Source organism: Chiloscyllium plagiosum, unplaced genomic scaffold (genome assembly GCF_037043375.1).
Source record: "Chiloscyllium plagiosum isolate Xiang-an unplaced genomic scaffold, Cpla_swu_hap1 HiC_scaffold_20, whole genome shotgun sequence".
In the NCBI taxonomy this organism is placed as follows: domain Eukaryota; kingdom Metazoa; phylum Chordata; class Chondrichthyes; order Orectolobiformes; family Hemiscylliidae; genus Chiloscyllium; species Chiloscyllium plagiosum.
The window spans coordinates 61,525,513-61,545,134 of record NW_028270158.1 but is presented as its reverse complement, the minus strand read 5'-3'; the positions used below and the strand labels follow the sequence as shown (position 1 = coordinate 61,545,134).

Here is a 19,622-nt window from a genome sequence, read left to right as displayed (position 1 = left end):
CGGACCCAGCCGGACCATGAACATCTCAATGTTATACTGGACCCTACCTTGACATGGAAGGAATCCTGGAGGAGGGGGGGGGACCACCCGGCCCCGGAACCACACCGCGGGCACACGCTCCCGAGCGGCTGTGGGCCGGGGGAAGGGTTCGGCCGGTGGTTTCCGCTTCCGGCTCCGGCTATGCTGCTGTTCTGCCCGACCTGCGGGAACGTCCTGATCGTGGAGGAGGGACAGAAATGTTACCGCTTCGCGTGTAACACCTGCCCGTATGTTCACAACATCACCCGCAAGGTGAGGGGGAGGGGGGAGACTGGGGGAGGGGAGACTGGGGTAGGGGTAGGGGGAGGGGGAGGGGGGGTTAGGGACTGAGTGAGGGAGGGGGAGGGGTTAGAGACTGAGGGTGGGGGTGGGGGGAGAGACTGAGGGTGGGGGTGGGGGGGAGAGACTGAGGGTGGGGGTGGGGGGGAGAGACTGGGGGTGGGGGTGGGGGGAGAGACTGGGGGTGGGGGTGGGGGGAGAGACTGGGGGTGGGGGTGGGGGGACTGAGGGTGGGGGGGAGAGACTGAGGGTGGGGGTGGGGGGAGAGTGGGGGTGGGGGTGGGGGGAGAGTGGGGGTGGGGGTGGGGGGAGAGTGGGGGTGGGGGTGGGGGGAGAGTGGAGGTGGGGGTGGGGAGAGACTGGGGGTGGGGGGAGAGTGGGGGTGGGGGGAGAGTGGGGGTGGGGGTGGGGGGAGAGTGGGGGTGGGGGTGGGGGGAGAGTGGGGGTGGGGGTGGGGGGAGAGTGGGGGTGGGGGTGGGGGTGGGGGGAGAGTGGGGATGGGGGTGGGGGGAGAGTGGGGATGGGGGTGGGGGGAGAGTGGGGGTGGGGGGAGAGTGGGGGTGGGGGTGGGGGTGGGGGGAGAGTGGGGGTGGGGGTGGGGGGAGAGTGGGGGTGGGGGTGGGGGGAGAGTGGGGATGGGGGTGGGGGGAGAGTGGGGATGGGGGTGGGGGGAGAGTGGGGGTGGGGGTGGGGGGAGGGTGGGGGTGGGGGGAGAGTGGGGGTGGGGGGGAGAGACTGGGGGTGGGGGGAGAGTGGGGGTGGGGGGGAGAGACTGGGGGTGGGGGGAGAGTGGGGGTGGGGGGGAGAGACTGGGGGTGGGGGTGGGGGGGAGAGTGGGGGTGGGGGGGAGAGACTGGGGGTGGGGTTGGGGGGGAGAGTGGGGTTGGGGGGGAGAGTGGGGGTGGGGGGGAGAGACTGGGGGTGGGGGGGAGAGACTGGGGGTGGGGGTGGGGGGGAGAGACTTGGGGTGGGGGTGGGGGGAGAGACTGGGGGTGGGGATGGGGGTGGGGGGAGAGACTGAGGGTGGGGGTGGAGACGGAGGGGGGGGTGGGGGGAGAGACTGAGGGCTGGGGAGAGACTGGGGGTGGGGGTGGGGGGAGAGACTGAGGGTGGGGGGGAGAGACTGGGGGTGGGGGTGGGGGTGGGGGGAGAGACTGGGGGTGGGGGTGGGGGGGGAGAGACTGAGGGCTGGGGAGAGACTGGGGGGTTGGGGGTGGGAGAGTGGGGAGGGGAATGAGGGGAAGGATGTGAGGTGGGGGGTGTGGTGGGAGTGTTTAGGAGCGAGAAGAACGATGGAGTGGGTTGGAAAGCAGAGCTGGGCAGGAAAGTGTAGAAGAGAGAGGTGACAGGGTGAAGAGAGAGTTGGATGTAGGGAAGGTGGGGAAGTGAGAAAGTAATGAGCAGAGAGCAGTGGGAAAAATGTGTGTGAGTAAGTGATGGAGAGTGTGTTTTATTATTGCATCTATTTATTAAAATTGTTCGTACATTGTTGATGATCATATCTTAATGAGTGGTGATTGGCTTAAATATGTAGAGTTTTGGAGACTAATGTAAATTAGAAATCAATGATTTAATGACTGTGTTCAAGGCGCTCTCCTTTGAACTTAACTTCCTTGAACTCAGTACCTCCTTGTACGCTAAGTAACACATAATGTTTTCTTTGTATTGAAGGTGACAAACAGAAAATATCCCAAGCTGAAAGAAGTTGATGATGTGTTAGGTGGAGCTGCTGCTTGGGAAAATGTTGACTCTACTGCAGGTAAGAATCAAAACAACTTGTGGTCACATGCAAGATGTGGATGGTGAATACCAGTTATTGTATTATAATATGCTGTTGTCATGGTGTAACATTGCCTATAGAGATCTATAGCTTTTAAAAGATAATTTAAAATTCTAGTTTATTGCTCAGAGAATGATGCATTGAGATTTTACATTTTAAAACGTGTATTGTAAGAAATGAGTGAAGTTACTTAATTAAACATCTCTTTGTACACAACTTGTCCCTTAACCCACAGAGTGGAGTGCAATGCAGGAAAAAAAAACACACTTCAAACATATACTTTACACTATCCTTCATGTAGGCATTAAATATTCCCAGGATCAATTCAAAGTGATACTGGGGCCACTGGAGTTAATGCAAAGTACTGCAGATGCTGTAGAGCTGAACTAAAACCCGTGCTGGAGATACCTGGATCATTTCCATTTACCATTACCATTAAGACCGACACTTTATCTGTACCTTTTCTCTCCTTCCATGCACATTCGCTTCATCTTTTATTCTGGACAGCTTTTCTGACTTGTTCCTTCTGTCTCATTTTCAATAACGTAACAACTATCACTTTTCCAGCCACCTTCAGTTCTGAAGAAGAGTCATATAGACTTGAATTCTTACCATTTTACTCTCTGCAGAAACTGTCAGATGTGAATTTCTTCAACATTTTGATTTCATTCTTACCCCCGAGAAATAAGTTCCTTTATAATTTTTCTGGAGACACACTTTCTGTGGCCCACACTAAATGGTTCTTCCAGGCTCATATCAGCTCCCTGTGAATTTGATCTTTTCTACCAGAGCATGATTCCAATGTAGTAAACATTTTTGGACATTTTGGTTACTAGCTCCCTAAATCTTAGAAACAGGCAGATCATAGAGTCATAGTCATAGAGATGCACAGCACAGAAACAGATCCTTCGGTCTGAATCGTCCATGCCGACCAGATATCCTAACCCAATCTAGTCCCATTTTTCAGCATTTGGCCCATATTCCTTCCAAACCCTTCCTATTCATATACCCATCCAGATGCCTTTTAAATAATGCAATTGTACCAGCCTCCTCCACTTCCTCTGGCAGCTCATTCCATACACGTACCACCCTCTGTGTGAAAACGGTCCCCTTTTATATCTTTCCACTCTCACCCTAAACCCATACCCTCTAATTCTGGACTCCCCCATTCCAGGGAAAAGACTTTGTCTATTTATCCTATCCATGCCCCTCATGATTTTATAAACCTCTATGAGGTCACCCCTCGGTCTTCAATGCCCCAGGGAAAACAGCCCCAGCCTATTCGGTCTCTCCCTATAGCTCAAATCCTCCAACTCTGGCAACATCCTTGTAAATCTTTTCTGAACCCTTTCAAGTTTCAGAACATCCTTCCAATAGGAAGGAGACCAGAATTGCACGTAATATTCCAACAGTGGCCTAACCAATGTCCTGTACAGCCAGAACATGACCTCCTAACTCCTATAGTCAATGCTCTGACCAGTAAAGGGAAGCATACCAAAAGCCGCCTTCACTATTCTCTCTACCTGTGTTTTAAAAAATTCTCAAGGTCAGGTTCGTAGGAGAGTAGTCTGACACAGAACAAACGACCAAGAGGCGAGTCTGCTAGAATATGAGCATTTTATTCCCCGCAGCGTCGCCACAACCAGGTCTCATACTTACAACGGGTCTGGCTTATACTCACTCTACATGTTACCGGAACTGGGAGCCGTCAGTTCTCGTAGAGCGGTTGCCAACAACCCACGCTCGGCGGTTAAACGTAACCCCGGAGCAGACTCACCGAACTGGAGACTTTTCCAGCTGATATACTCTTTTCCAGATATAAACATTCATGTGAACAGCAGAGCAAGGCTAAAAAACACATTCCATTCTGGTTACATACAGATAAGAAGATTCACACGGGGAGGTGTGTAATAAGATTCACACGGGACTAAGCAACACCTCCATTCCGGTTAGATTCACACATGTATTGGGACATAATTTTAACCCTTTCACCACATTCCACTGCTTGGCCCAATACATGTGTTACATTATGCTTAATTCAGTTCAATTCGTAGCATTTAATTTCAGTTCAGTCAATTCAGTGTAGTTCAATTCAGCTCAGTTCAGGTCTGTTCAGTTCAATTCAATTGTGTTCAATTCAGTTCCGTCCATTTCAATTCAATTTAGCTCAGTTCCATTTTGTTCCGTTCAATTTGATTCACTTCAGTTCCACTCAGTTCAGTTCAGTTCAATCCCATTCAATTCTGTTAACTCCGCTTCAGCTTTTTGGACATGCCCACATCCTCCGCTGTACCCCAGGCAAGGGGTTCTTCGGCAGGACTGGGATCCTCTCAAGGGTGGACAGCAGCGACCCTGGGGTTCCTCCGGTCGCCCCCCACCATTTCTCAAACAAACTGCCACGTACATGCCCACATCCATGCCATCCCGGGACGGTCGGGACCTCCACAGTTTGTTCTTCTGGTTTCTTAGTCTTTTTCCAAAACATTGTTCTGTATCAAAATCTCTCCTCAATTGCGATTGACCCTGCTCGCAGCGCCAAAATGTTCTCAGGTTCGTAGGAGTGTAGTCTGACACAGAACAAACGACCAAGAGGCGAGTCTGCTAGGATATGAGCATTTTATTCCCCGCAGCGTCGCCACAACCAGGTCTCATACTTACAACGGGTCTGGCTTATACTCACTCTACATGTTACCGGAACTGGGAGCCGTCAGTTCTCGTAGAGCGGTTGCCAACAACCCACGCTCGGCGGTTAAACGTAACCCCGGAGCAGACTCACCGAACTGGAGACTTTTCCAGCTGATATACTCTTTTCCAGATATAAACATTCATGTGAACAGCAGAGCAAGGCTAAAAAACACATTCCATTCTGGTTACATACAGATAAGAAGATTCACACGGGGAGGTGTGTAATAAGATTCACACGGGACTAAGCAACACCTCCATTCCGGTTAGATTCACACATGTATTGGGACATAATTTTAACCCTTTCACCACAACCTGTGACTCTACTTTTCAAGTTATGAACCTGCACTCCAAGGTCTCTTTGTTAAACGACACTCCCGAGGACCTTACCATTAAGTGTATAAGTCCTGCTAAGATTTGCTTTCACAAAATGCAGCAGCTCACATTTATCTAAATTAAACTCCATCTGCCACTTCTCAGCCCATTGGCGCATATGATCAAGAGTTTAGATCAGTGTGGTGCTGGAAAAGCACAGCAGGTCAGGCAACATCTGAGGAGCAGGAAAATCGACGTTGTAGGCAAAAGCCCTTCATTAGGAATAGATCAAGATCCCATTGTACTTTGAGGTAACCTTAGGAAAGTAAAACAGTCCATAACATGTATGCATCTTTAACAGTGATAATTAATGTGAGAGAAATGTAAGTTTAGAGTCAAATAGTGGTTGGACACCACACAGAATGTACCCAACTGCGGATCAGACAGGTCAAGAGAGATCCCATGGATTTCCCAGCAGCCCAGCCAGGTGTTGGTGACACTGCAGGCACCAGTGTCTTCCCCATACAGAAATAACTCTGAATTGCTCTCCGAGCTACTCTGACAGGCTGTTTCAAAACTGATAATTCAGCCTCTCCTTCTGAGAGTACGTTGCCTGGGACAGGTTGACTAGGTTAGGTCAGTGCTTTTTTGAATTTAGGGGAATGAGGGGTGACATTATTGAAACATATAAGATTCTTAAGAGGCTTGTCAAGGTAGATGCAGAAAGTTTGTCTTCCCCCTGTGGGGAGTGTGTGGGACCAGAGGACGTTATCTCGAAATGAGGGGTCATGCAATTAAGGCAGATGAGTAAGTTTTTTCTGAAGGTGGTGAATCCGTTGAATTCTTTGCTACAGAGGGCTGTGTCATTAAGTATATTGAGGCCAGAGAATTTTTAAGGGACTTGAGGGATATTGGGTAGAGGATTGACTGACTGGCAGAAGAAAGGAAGTTGATATAAGGGGTGTCTTTTATGTGATGGTAGCTGGTGACTAGTGGAGTTCCACAGGGGTCAGTGTTGGGATCACAGCCATTCACTTTAACGATCTGGATGAAGGAACTGAGGGCAATGTTGCTAAGTTTGCAGATGACACAAAGATAGGTGAAGGGACAGGGAGTGTTGGGGAAGTGGGAAATTGCAAAAGGACTTGGAGACACAAGGAGAGTGGGCAAAGAAGTGGTCAAACACAGACAATGTAGGAGAGTGTGAGGGTATGCACTTTAGTAGGAAGAGTAGAGGTGTAGACTATTTACTAAATGGAGAAAGTCTTCAAAATATGAAGCCCAAAGAAACTTGGGAGTCCTGCTTCAGGATTCTGATGGTTAACATGTAGGTTCACCTGGCAGTTAGGAAGGCAAATGCGATGTTAGCATTCATTTCAAGAGGGCTAGAATACAAGAGCAGAGTTGTGCTGTATAAGGCACTGGTGAGACCATGTTTGGAATATTGTGAGCAGTTTTTGGCCCTGTATCTAAGAAAGGATGTGCTGGTCTCGGAGGGAGTCTACTGGAGGTTTACAAGAATGATGCTGGGGAAGGTCTTGTCATATAAGGAGCGGTTGAGGACTCTGGGTCTGTACTCGATGGAGTTTCGCAGGATGAGGAGGGTTCTCATTGAAACTTACAGAATACCGAGAGGCCTGGATAGAGTGGATATGGAAAAGATGTTTCAGAGTAGGAAAGACTAGGATTCAAGGACACAGCCCCAAAGTGAAGGGATCTTTGATCTGAGATGAGGAATTTCTTCAGCCAGTGGTGAATCTGTGGAACTCACTGCTGCAGAGGTCTGTGGAGGCCATATCGTCGATTATATTTCAGACAGAGATAAGTTCTTGACTAGTAAGGGGACTAAGGATTCCAGGGAGAAGGCAGGAGAATGGGTTTGAGAAACCTATCAGCCATGAACAAATGCTAGAGACAACTTGACCAAATGGCCTAATTCTGTGCCTATATCTTATGGTCCTAGCTCAAAGAGAAACTAATAGTAGGTTACCATTGACTGTAAGGGGAATTTAATACCAAGGGAGGGAGTTTGGCTTCAAGTCTACAATGCACTGATAGTGAGTCACAGAGGATCATGGTCTTTGGAAGCCTGTTCCTGAAAAGAGATAGATTATTGCTAAGCAAGGGGGTTACAGCTAGGTGGATTTGAGGTTACAATAAGATCAGCCCGGATTAGTCATCCGGCACCCTCACAAGTGAGTTTGAGACCCACCATGGCAGATGGTAAAACCTGAATTGAATAAAAGTTCAGAATAAAAAACTTACCTAATGCCCATCATGAATTTAGTGTTGATTACTGGAGCAGGAAGTTCAGAGAAACAAGAGACTTCATCAGTTGTCTCTATGTGAGAAGAGCTTGTTCAAAGCATATGGTCAGAGTAAGCTGCAAGGTCGGGGTTAGAGAGCCTTCACCAGAGTGAGACTTGAGATAGAGTATGTAACTGAGAACTTGGTTCAAGGTGGGAATTCGGAGCAGAGCGGAAAAGACCTGCATTAATTAAAGTTTACTCTCAGAAATCAAGTCTCAACATCTAGATGTTGAGAGTGCAGGGAAAGCATCTGATGGGGGAGTAGGTTTGGTCAGTATTGCCAATCTTTTTAAATATTTAGTTTATTTAGTTTTTTATGTTTAAGTCTCCAGAATTCTTGTCTCTCTTTCTGAGACGTAGCCTGTTAGTTTATTGTAGTGCATCTGTACTTTAAAGGTAACAAATAGGTTTTAGAATTACAGGATGGCAAGTTAGAAGGGCCATGTGGAATGTGCTTTCTGCTATAACTATGAAGCCATGGACATTCCATGTGTGTCAGACACAGAACATCTGCACAACGTATCACAGCTGAGCCAATTTGAACTCTGGGCTTTGGAACTTGAGCAGTGGTTGGAATCACTTGTGCATTTGTGAAAAAGAAGACTATTAAGGATAGCACGTAGATTTTACAAGTGTTACTGGCAGAGAGGGAATGGGTGACTCCCAGCCAGATTGAGAAAACCAAGCAGGTAGTGCAGGAGTCCCCTGGATCTATTGTGCTTTCTAATTGGTATTCCACTTTGAAAACTGGTAAGGATGTGGTTCCTTGAGGAAGTGCAATCTGAGCCAAGCCCATGGCACCCCAAGCGACTCGGCTGTACAGAGAGGAAGAAGAAGAATGGAAGAACAATAGTAATAGGTTATTGTCATTGTCATGCGGATCAGACAGGCATTTCTGTAGCATGAAACATGACGCCAGCATGGCACATTACCTACTGGCATAGTTTTACTCAGGACATCCTCTGACAGTGGGGGATTAGCCAGACATTCTGGTCTACATTGGCACCAGTGATATAGGTAGGAGGAAGAATGAGGTCTTGAAAGCAGATCTCAGGGAATTAAGTAAATTAAATCAGGACTTTGAGCAGTAATCTCAAGGTAACTCCCTGCATGTGCTAGTGAGCATAAGGACGGGGGGGATTGATCAATTGAATACGTAACTGGAGACCTGGTGTAGGAGGGAGAGCGTCAGATTTCTGAGGAATTGGGCCTGGCTTTGGAGCAGTTGGCACCTGTATAAGCTGAATGTGTTGCACCTTCGTAGACTGGGACTAATATCACCATGGAGATTTGCTCGTGTTGTTGGAGGATGGGTTTAAGCTAACTTCTCGGGATAGGAACCTGAGCGGTAACTCGAATTGGAAGGAAGCATTGCTGGTAACCGAGTACAACAGTCCCCCACAGGAAACTAGTTAGAGAAATTAAAACATGAGATAGGAAGTAATGTACTGGCATGATTTAATGATTAACTAACAGACTAAAAGCAGAGTGTAGGAATAAATGTGTTTTTGCAGTGTTGGCAAGCTATGAGTAGTCGGGTGTCACAAGCCTCAGTACGTGGGGTCCCAATTATTGACCATATTTGGGGATCAAATGTAATATTTCCAAATCTGTAGATGCTGAGTGGAAATATGTATGAGAAAGATGTCAATAAACTTCAGGAGGGTTTGGACAGGAACATAAAGGGTTTAAAAAAAAATTGAGGTAATCCCACTTTGGTAGGACAAACAAATGTGCAGTGAATTTCTTAAATGGTCAGAAATCTCTGAAGGCTAACAGTTAGCCTTTACTGCAAGAGGATTTGTGTACGAGAGTAGTCACGTCTGTCTTCAGTTGTATAGGAGTTTGGTTAGACTGCAACTGGAGATCTGTTTGTTGTTTTACTTATTGCCATAGAGGGAATGCAACAAAGGTTCACCAGATTTCTTCCTGGGCTGGCAAGACCATCCACTGAAGAAAGATTGGGAAAACAGGGCCTGTATTCTGTAGAGTTTCGAAGAATGAAAATTGGAATTTCCAAAGTAGTAAAAAAAAAGAGACACAAGGTAGATGCGGCTAAGATGGCTCCTCTGGTTAACATATTTAGAACCGAGGAGTACAGTTTAAAAATAAGGCGGATGCCAAGTAGGCCTAAGTCGAGGAAAATTGGTTTTCTCAAGAGAGTTGTGAACTTTGGAATTCTCTACCGCAGAGGCTGTAGAAGCTAGTTTGAGTAAGTTTGAAGGTAGAAATTGAAGGAGGGGTGGTTTCAGATTTTTGAGACATTGGGACCAGTTCTGGGGGAGGTGGGACTATTACAAATTGGATGATCTACGCCTGGGCTGGACTGGAACCAATGTCCTTGGGGGTGCTTTTAAATGCTGTTGGTGGGGGGGGGGGGGTTTAAACTAATGTGGCAGGGGGGGGTGGGAACCAAATGAGGTTCATGGACAGTAAGGAGGCAGTAACTAAAGCCTGTAAGGAACTAGATAATGAAGTCAGCGTGACTAAGGGGAATAGTAGACAGGGAGCAGATGATGAACGCAAAGGGACAGGTGGTCTGAGGTGCATTTGTTTTAATGTGAGAAATGTAGAAGGTAAGGCAGATGAACTTAGGGCTTGGATTAGTACCTGGGAGTATGTTATTGCTATTACTGAGACTTGGTTGAGGGAACGGCATGATTGGCAATTAAATGTCCCAGGATATCGATGCTTCAGGCGGGATAGAGAGGGAGGTAAAAGGGTTGGAGGAGTTGCATTACTGGTTGTAGAAGATATCACAGCTGTGCTGAGGGAGGGCACTATGGAGGACTCGAGCAGTGAGACAATATGGGCAGAGCTCAGAAATAGGAAGGGTGTGGTAAAAATGTTGAGGCGATGCTATAGGCCTCCTAACAATGAGCGTGAGATATAGGTGCAAATATGTAAACAGATCATGGAAAGATGTAGGAGCAACAGGGTACTGGTGAAAGGAGATTTTAATTTTTCTCAACATTGACTGGGATTCACTTAGTGTTAGAGGTCTAGATCAAACAGAATTTGTAAGGAGCATCCAGAAGGTTGTTTTAGAGCAGTAATGTAAATAGTCCAACTCTGAAAAGGGCCATATTGGACCTGGAGTTGGGGAATGAGCCCAGTCGGGTGGTTGAAGTTTCAGTAGGGCATTGCTTTGGAAATAGTGATCACAGTTCTGTAAGTTTTAGAATACTCATGGACAAAAACAAGAGTGGTCCTTAAAGAAGAGTGCAAAACTGGGAGAAGGCCAACTATAGCAAAATTCAGCAGGAGCTGGGGAATGTGGATTAGAAGCACTTGTTTAAAGATAAATATACATTCGATATGTGGGAGGTTTTTAAAGAGAGATAAATTAGAGTTCAGGAGAGACATGTTCCTGTGAAAATGAGGGATGGAAATGGCAAGATTAGGGAACCATGGATGACTGGTGAAATTATGAGATTAACTAAGACGAAAATGGAAGCATACATAAGGTCTAAGCAACTAAAGACAGGCGAAGCTTTGGAAGGATACCGGGAATGTAGGGCCCATCTGAAATGAGAAATTAAAATGGCTAAAGGGGGTCATGAGATATCCTTAGCGAGCAGGGTTAAGGAAAATCCCAAAGTCTTGTATTTGTATATAATGAGCAAGAGGGTAACTAGAGAAAGGGTTGGCCACTCAAGGACAAAGGAGGAAAATTATGCGTGGAGTCAGAGAAAATGGATGAGATTCTTAATGAGTACTTTGTATCGGTATTCACTGAGGGGAGATTAGGATGTTGAGGTTAGGGATAGATGTTTGATTACTCTAGGTCAAGTCGGTATAAGTAGGGAGGAAGTGTTGGGTATTCTAAGGTGGACAAGTCCCCAGGTCCGGATGGGATCTATCCCAGGTTACTGAGGGAGGCTAGAGAGTAAATAGCTCGTGCCTTAGCTTTGCAGCATCCTCGAACATGGGTGAGGTCCCGGAGGACTGGAGAATTGCTAATGTTGCCCCCTTGTTTAAGAAAGTAGCAGGGATACTCCAGGTAATTATAGACCGGAGAGCTTGACGTCAGTGGTAGGGAAACTGCTGGAAAAGATACTGAGGGATAGGATCAATTCCCAATTGGAAGAAAATGGGCTGATCAGTGATAGGCAGCGTGGTTTTGTGCAGGGAAGGTCATGTCTTACCAATTTAGTAGAATTCTTTGAGGAAGTGACAAAGTTGATTGAGGGAATGGCTATAGATGTCATAAACATGGACTTCAGTAAGGCATTTGATAAGGTTCCCCATGGTAGGCTAATGGAGAAAGTGAAGTCTCATGGGGTCCAGGGTGTTCTAGCGAGATGGATAGAGAGCTGGCTGGGAGCAGGAGGTCCATGGGGTCCAGGGTGTTCTAGCAGGTGGATAGAGAGCTGGCTGGGAGCAGGAGGTCCATGGGGTCCAGGGTGTTCTAGCAGGTGGATAGAGAGCTGGCTGGGAGCAGGAGGTCCATGGGGTCCAGGGTGTTCTAGCAGGTGGATAGAGAGCTGGCTGGGAGCAGGAGGTCCATGGGGTCCAGGGTGTTCTAGCAGGTGGATAGAGAGCTGGCTGGGAGCAGGAGGTCCATGGGGTCCAGGGTGTTCTAGCAGGTGGATAGAGAGCTGGCTGGGAGCAGGAGGTCCATGGGGTCCAGGGTGTTCTAGCTAGATGGATAGAGAGCTGGCTGGGAGCAGGAGGTCCATGGGGTCCAGGGTGTTCTAGCAGGTGGATAGAGAGCTGGCTGGGAGCAGGAGGTCCATGGGGTCCAGGGTGTTCTAGCAGGTGGATAGAGAGCTGGCTGGGAGCAGGAGGTCCATGGGGTCCAGGGTGTTCTAGCAGGTGGATAGAGAGCTGGCTGGGAGCAGGAGGTCCATGGGGTCCAGGGTGTTCTAGCAGGTGGATAGAGAGCTGGCTGGGAGCAGGAGGTCCATGGGGTCCAGGGTGTTCTAGCTAGATGGATAGAGAGCTGGCTGGGAGCAGGAGGTCCATGGGGTCCAGGGTGTTCTAGCAGGTGGATAGAGAGCTGGCTGGGAGCAGGAGGTCCATGGGGTCCAGGGTGTTCTAGCAGGTGGATAGAGAGCTGGCTGGGAGCAGGAGACGTAGTAGTGGGAAGGAGTTCTTCAAAATGGAGACCTGTGACCAGTGGTGTTCCACAGGGATCTGTGCTGGGGCCACTGTTGTTTGTGATATACATAAACGATCTGGAGGGAGGTAAAGCTGGTCTGATTAGCAAGTTTGCAGAACACTAAGATTGGAGTAGCAGATGGTGAAGGGGACTGTCAGAGAATACAGCAGAATACACATAGATTGGAGAGTTGAGTGGAGAAATGGCAGATGGTCTTTTAATCTGGGTAAATGCGAGGTAGTGCATTTTTCAAGATCCAATTCAAAAGCGGACTATACAATAAATGGAAAAGTCCTGGGGCAAATTGATGTACAGAGAGATCTGGGTGTTCCGGTCCATTGTTCCCTGAAGGTGGCAATGCAGGTCTATAGTGTGGTCAAGATGGCATACGGCATGCTTTCCTTCATCGAACGGGGTATTGAGTACGAGAGTTGGCAGGTCAGGTTACAGTTGTATAGGACTTTGGTTCAGCCACATTTGGTATACTGCGAACAGTTCTAGTTGCCACATTACCAAAAGGATGTGGATGTTTTGGGGAGGTTCACCAGGATGTTGCCTGCTATGGAGGGTGCTAACTATGAAGAGAGGTTGAGTAGATTAGGATTATTTTCATTAAAAAGACAGAGGTTGAAGGGGACCTGATTGAGGTCTACAGTATCACGAGGGATGTAGACAGGGTGGATAGCAAGAAGCTTTTTCCGCAGAGTGGGGGACTCAGTTACTAGGGGTCATGAGTTCAAAGTGAGGGGGCAAAAGTTTAAGGGAGATATGTGTGGAAAATTCTTTACGCAGGGGGTGATGGGTGCCTGGTGGTTGCCAGTGGAGGTGGTAGGCTCAGGTACGATAGCATCATTTAAGATGTGTCTAGACAGATACATGAATGGGCAGGGAGCAAAGGGATACAGATCCTTAGAAAATAGGCGGCAGGTTTAGATAGAGGATCTGGATCGGCACAGGCTTGGAGGGCCGAAGGGCCTGTTCCTGTGTTCGAATTTTCTGTGTTCTTTGAAGCTTAATGACGGCACCCTCCAAATCCTTACCTCTGTCCAGCTGCCTGTTACCATCACTTTGTCCAATCGTAGCCAAAATATCATTTACAATGGTTTCTTGCTTCCACTCGAGTGTTGCCCAAAGGTGTTTTATTAGACCTATCCTCCTTAACATCTAGCTTCATGTTGGCACAGTAATTGCTTTCACATGTATGTTTTGGGCGGCACGATGGCACAGTGGTTAGCACTGCTGCCTCGCAGCGCCAGAGACCCGGGTTCAATTCCTGCCTCAGGCGACTGTGTGGAGTTTGCACGTTCTCCCCGTGTCTGTGTGGGTTTCCTCCGGGTGCTCCGGTTTCCTCCCACAGTCCAAAGATGTGCAGGTCAGGTGAATTGGCCATGCTAAATTGCCTGTAGTATTAGGTAAGGTGCAAATGGAGGAGTATGGGTGGGTTACGCTTTGGCGGGTCGGTGTGGACTTGTTGGGCCGAAGGGTTGTTTCCACACTGTAATGTAATGTAATATGTTCATGACACCCAGCTCCTCCATCTCATCATGTCTCAACGCTCCTCCATCTCATCATGTCTCAATGCTCCTCCATCTCATCATGTCTCAACGCTCCTCCATCTCATCATGTCTCAACTCCTGCACTGATACCAAATTATCAGAGTGCTTATACCCAACATCCAGTAATGGCAAAGCATAAATTTTCTCCTGTTAAACACTGGGAAGCCATGGTATTTTGTTCCCACTTTATTCCTGAGGCACCAACTCCAAGTCTATCCCTGGCAACTATCTGAAATTAAATAAGATTTAATTTAGTAGCTTGTTGAAGGCACATCATCTCAGTCCTAGGGTATTGGCGTTCCACAGGATGGATGCTATTATTCTTTCAGAGATGTTAGGCCATACATGTGGAGTAGGTGTAATTTGAACACAGACCTTCTGATTCATAGGGTGGGACTTTACCACTGTGGAGACTGAACTACCTGCAGTTCTTTCATCATTGACCTTCTCTCCATTATAAGGTCAGAAGAAAGGTTATTTGCTGACGATCACACAACATTCAACACCAATTTGCAACTTCTCAGATACTGAAGTAGCCTGTGTTCATATATGTAAAGAACTGGGCAGTGTTCAGATCTGGGATAATAAGTGGCAAATAATATTCACACTACACAAATGTGTCAATAACCATCTCCAACAAGGGACTGTCTACTGTTTACCTTTAATATTAAATTGCATTTGTGTTGGTGCTCTTTCTCTTGGAGAGGTTTTGCCACAGTGCTGCAGGAAGATCTGCTTCAGAAGCAGCGAGTAAACGGCTTTAAGCACCTTGCGTGTTTAGAAGCATGAATGGGTGGAGTCAGGTTCACACAGATTTGGGGTTTTAGTTTTGCTTTCAGTTGGGTTTTGGAGTTTGCTGTTGAAGCTGCTAGATACAGCTCTCTCTCTCTCTCTCACACCGATGCTAGACTGTTCCTTTTGGTGATCCTTTCTCATGGACTGGAGATGGCACATGAGAAGATTGTTTTGCTGAATTTGCCTTTGCCAAGGGTGGGTTTGAGATGCTGTTATAATGGGACAGTTGATTTGCTTCAAGTCTAGTGGTGGATCAGTTGAATCTCAATTGGAACACAACACCTTACACTTGTCTTTAAATAAAATAAGAAGTTAGAGTTTAGGCGGTGGGGAGGGGAGATACTATCACAGGCGATCAGTGTCTTAGGAATAGCCATTGACCAAATACTTAACTGGGCTAGGAATTCTGCAGTGAGTAACTCTCCAATATCTGTCCACCATCTACAAGTCACAGGTTAGGAGTGTGATGAAATACTCTCCTCTGCGTACAGCTCCAATAAAACACATTTAGGTAAAAGTAGCCGATTTGATTGTCTCGACTCCGTTTTATTACCACAAATATTCATTATCCATCGCCAATGCTCAGTGGTAACAGTGTGTTTAAAAGGTACACTACAGTTAACTGCCCTTGGCTTCTTCGTTAGCACTTGCAAACCTATGGTCCGTACCGCCAAGGGCAGTAGATACATAGAAACACCACCTGCAAGTTCTTCTCCAAGCCACTCCCCACCCTGACTGTAGAATATTTCATCAATACCACATCTGTGGTTAATATAGCCCATGTGATCTGCAGTGGTGCCATAACTGCTCACCACTGCCTTCCCTGGGGTAATTATAGGTGGACAATAAATGCTGGCCTTGCCAGCGACACTCATCCCAGTTTTTGGCAGGGGGGGGAAAGACTCTTTCAAAGTTGTTGCAGTCATGTTTTACTGTGACAGTCAGAGTCCTACAGCATGGAGACAGGCCATGTATGTACCACCCTCTGTGTAAAAGTTGCCCCTCAGGTTCCCATTTATTCTTTCTCCTCTTACCTTAAACTGATGCCCTCTCGTCCTTGATTCAGACTGAGTGCATTCACTCTATCCATGCCTCTCATGATCTTATGCACTTCTATAAGGTTCTCCACTCAGTCTCCTATGCTCTAAAGGAAAAGTCCTAGCTTGTCCAACCTCCCTTTAAATTCACACCTTTGTGTGCAGACAACGTCCTTGTAAATTTCTTCTGCAGTCTTTCCAGTTTAATAACATCCATCCTATGGTTGGAGGTGACCAAAATTGAACACAGTACTCCAAGTGCAGCCTCACCGATGTCCTGCAACATAACTTCCCAACTTCTAGCCCTGACTAATGAAGACCAATGTGCCAAAAGTAATCTTCACTGCCCTGTCCACCTGTGACTCCGCTTTGCGAACTGTGTACCTGAACTCTAAGATCCCTCTGCTCCACTACACTCCTTAAGGCTTTTCCATTCACCATGAAACTCCTACCTTGATTTTACTTTCCAAAATGCAAGACCTCAAACTTATCTATATCATTCTCCATTCCTTGGTCTACTTCCCCAGCTGATCAATCTCTGATAACCTTCCTTAGTGTCCACGATACCACCTATTTCAGTGTAATCTGCAAACTTACTAATCATGCCTTGTACATTATATCAATGATTTGGATGAGAGATAACAAACAGCAATGGACCCAGCATCGACCCCTGAGGCACTCCACTAGTGATAGGTCTTCAGTCTGATAAGCATCCTTCCAGTATTACCCTTTGCTTCTTACTATCAAGCCAATTTGCAAGCTCCTCCATGTGATCTAACCTTCCAGAGCAGCATAGTGTGAAACCTGATTAAAGGCCTTACTGAAATCCATACAGACTACCGCCCTGCCCCCGTCAACCTTCCTGGCAATCATCAAAGAACTCTAACGACTTTGTGAGGCATGATCTCCCACTCGCAAAGCTATGCTGACTACTCTTTATCAAACCCTGTCTTTCCAAATGCATGTATATCTTATCCCTCAGAATTTTCTCAAGTGGCTACCTACTACAGACATTATACTTTTTTTTCTAGCTCTCTATAAATCACTGCAGGATTTCATCCCTATTTCTACCTATGTCATTTGTGTCAAGGTGCACAATGATTCCTGGCTGTTCACCCTCCCACTTGAGAACATTCTGCAGCCATGGAGACATCTTGGACCCAGACACCTGGGAGGCAACACCATCCTGGATTCTCTCTGCAGCCACATTCTCCTATTTGTCCCCCTAACCATAGAGTCTCCTAAAGTCCTGTTTACCTTTACCATTTCCTATTCTACACCAGAGCCAGTCATAGTGCCATCGATCTGGCTACTATTGGAGGTGTAGTGGACAATGAAGGAGGTTACCTCAGATTACAACAGAACCTTGATCAGATGGGTCAATGGGCTGAGAAGTGGCAGATGGAGTTTAATTTGCATTCTGAAAAAGCAAATCAGAGCACTTAATGGGAAGGTCTGAGGTAGTGTTGCTGAACAAAGAGACCTTGGAATGCAAGTTCACAGTTCCTTGAAAATAGAGTCTCAGGTAGATAGGATAGTGAAGAAGGGGTTTGGTATGCTTTTCTTTATTGGTCAGAGTATTGAGTACAGGAGTTGGGAGGTCATGTTGCGGCTGTACAGGACATCTGTTAGGTCACTGTTGGAAGATTGCATGCAATTCTGGTCTCCTTCCAATTGGAAAGATGTGAAACTTGAAAGGGTTCACAAAAGGTTTAAGGATGTTGCCAGGGTTAGAGGATTTGAGCTACAGGGAGGCTAAATAGGCTGGGGCTGTTTTCCCTGCAGCATCGGAGGCTGAGGGGTCACCTTAGAGGTTTATGAAATCATGAGGGGCATGGATAGGTAAATAGATAGTCTTTTCCCTGGGGTGGGGTCCAGAATTAGAGGGCATAGGTTTAGGGTGAGAGGGGAAAGATATAAAAGAGACCTAAGAGGCAACTTCTTCACATAGAGGGTGGTATGTGTATGGAATGAGCTGCCAGAGGAAGTGGTGGAGGCTGGTACAATTCAAAAGACATCTGGACAGGTGAATAGAAGGGTTGAGAGGGATATGGGCCAAGTGCTGGCAAATGGGATTAGATTAGGTTGGGATATCTGATTACGTCTGTGGGACTTGTCCATGCTAGTTGTCAGGGACAATGCAAGTCCCTGAGCTCCCACATCCTGCAAGAGGAACATATGACTGCCCTGCTGTCTTAACTGCTGTAAAACTAAAGAAAAAAGTTCAAAGGACTTTAGCTGAGCTTACCTGTACTTTTTGCTGAGTTAAGCAAAGCCTTGACTTTTAAATCCTCAGCCTCATTTCAAATCCCTTATTTCACTCCTTTGTATCTTTTATAAATATTCTCTAACCAACTTATGCACTGTCACCCATTACCCAATTGGCTTCCCTTTCAGATGTCATCTTGCTGCCCTAATATAGTCTGGCCGGGTGTTTCATTTTGCATCCTGAAAGGTGCTTATGAATGCGGAATCTGGTCAGTGAAGTAGATTAGGAAGAGCTTTATTGTTCACTGTGATAAAACTACTTGCACATGAATTGCATGTAATGTGTAACAAGTGTACAGTGTTGACCTCAGTCTTACAACTATCCAACTTTTTCTTTCCCATGTGTTTATGTAGAAGCCTGTCCCAAATGTGAACACCCTAGAGCGTATTTCATGCAAATACAAACCAGGTCTGCAGATGAACCCATGACTACATTTTACAAGTGCTGCAATCCAGACTGTGGACATCGATGGAGGGACTAAGTTTTCTTCATGCTGAATCCTAACATTTGTGAACTGAAGATATTTTGAATGATGTATATTGTACTCAAATTACTGGATTTGTAACTGTGGTTAGCAGCCATATTTGATTTGCTTTTCTCAAGCTTTAATTCAGTTGCTATGAAAATTTGTAAACTAACATTGTAGGAGATTACTACCAATGATTTCAGAATTTATTAAAATAAAGTTGACTGCTTCTCTTTGTAGTCCTGATTACTGCTAGAATAAGTTGATCGAGGAGGGACAGAGAATAGAGCTTGGAAAAATAATGGTGGACATGACCATTTGCAAAGAGTGCAGAAAAAAAACTAGTGGGGATTTATGATGAATGAGAACAATAGTGAGGGATAGGAAAGTAAATTAAGTACATACAAGATTAATTGAATAAGGGGTTTAAAAACAATTATAAGCTTGAAGCACCCGAACCCATTTACTGTTACCAATCCACTCCCTTACAAGGAGTCATAATAAATGTATGTAGATGACAAAGTATCAAAAAAATCACCTTAAACCAGTCTAAGGTGACTGTTTGCCACTGGGCAACATTAAGCAAATGGCAAAATGCCTGATTGTAGAGAGAGGTTCTAGGTAGAAGTGGATATCAAGATAGAAGAGTAATGGGAAATAATGTCAAGCTTTAAAAAGATAACTTGGCTTCAAGGCTTTCCATTCAGCTCTTGGTTTACACTAAGACATCTGTGGTATAAATGGACATGCCTTCCTTGGGTAGCATGGTATTTAATTTGCTTTGACATTCCTGACTGTGGGATGTTATGTGAAACGTACTAAATTTTAGGTCAGCATTTGCTGTCTTAGCTTTGAACTAGTGATTGTAATATGTACTTGTTTCTATTAAATTACACAGACAGGACATTGTAATTAGTTATTTACAAAAATATTTAACGAGGAACAAAATGTAACTGAGGGGCATGGATAGGATAAATAAAGTATTTTCCCT

At 46.2% G+C, this 19,622-nt stretch overlaps 2 protein-coding genes across 3 annotated transcripts in view; one reads left to right on the top strand and one right to left on the bottom strand.

Annotated features, from left to right (window-relative positions):
* snrnp25 (small nuclear ribonucleoprotein 25) overlaps positions 1-174 on the bottom strand; it is a 55,271-nt gene extending 55,097 nt beyond the window's left edge. For both annotated transcript variants that reach the window (XR_006314743.2, XM_043711131.2), the window contains exon 1: positions 48-174. The gene's annotated coding sequence lies outside the window, so the exon portion shown is untranslated. The remainder of the gene's footprint in view (positions 1-47) is intronic.
* polr3k (polymerase (RNA) III (DNA directed) polypeptide K) lies at positions 139-18,860 on the top strand. Its single transcript, XM_043711133.2, has 3 exons — positions 139-291; positions 1,990-2,077; positions 18,519-18,860. Exons 1-3 carry the CDS (start codon positions 181-183, stop codon positions 18,644-18,646), a joined length of 327 nt encoding a protein of 108 aa, XP_043567068.1. The 5' UTR covers positions 139-180; the 3' UTR covers positions 18,647-18,860.
* Positions 18,861-19,622: the final 762 nt, after the last annotated feature.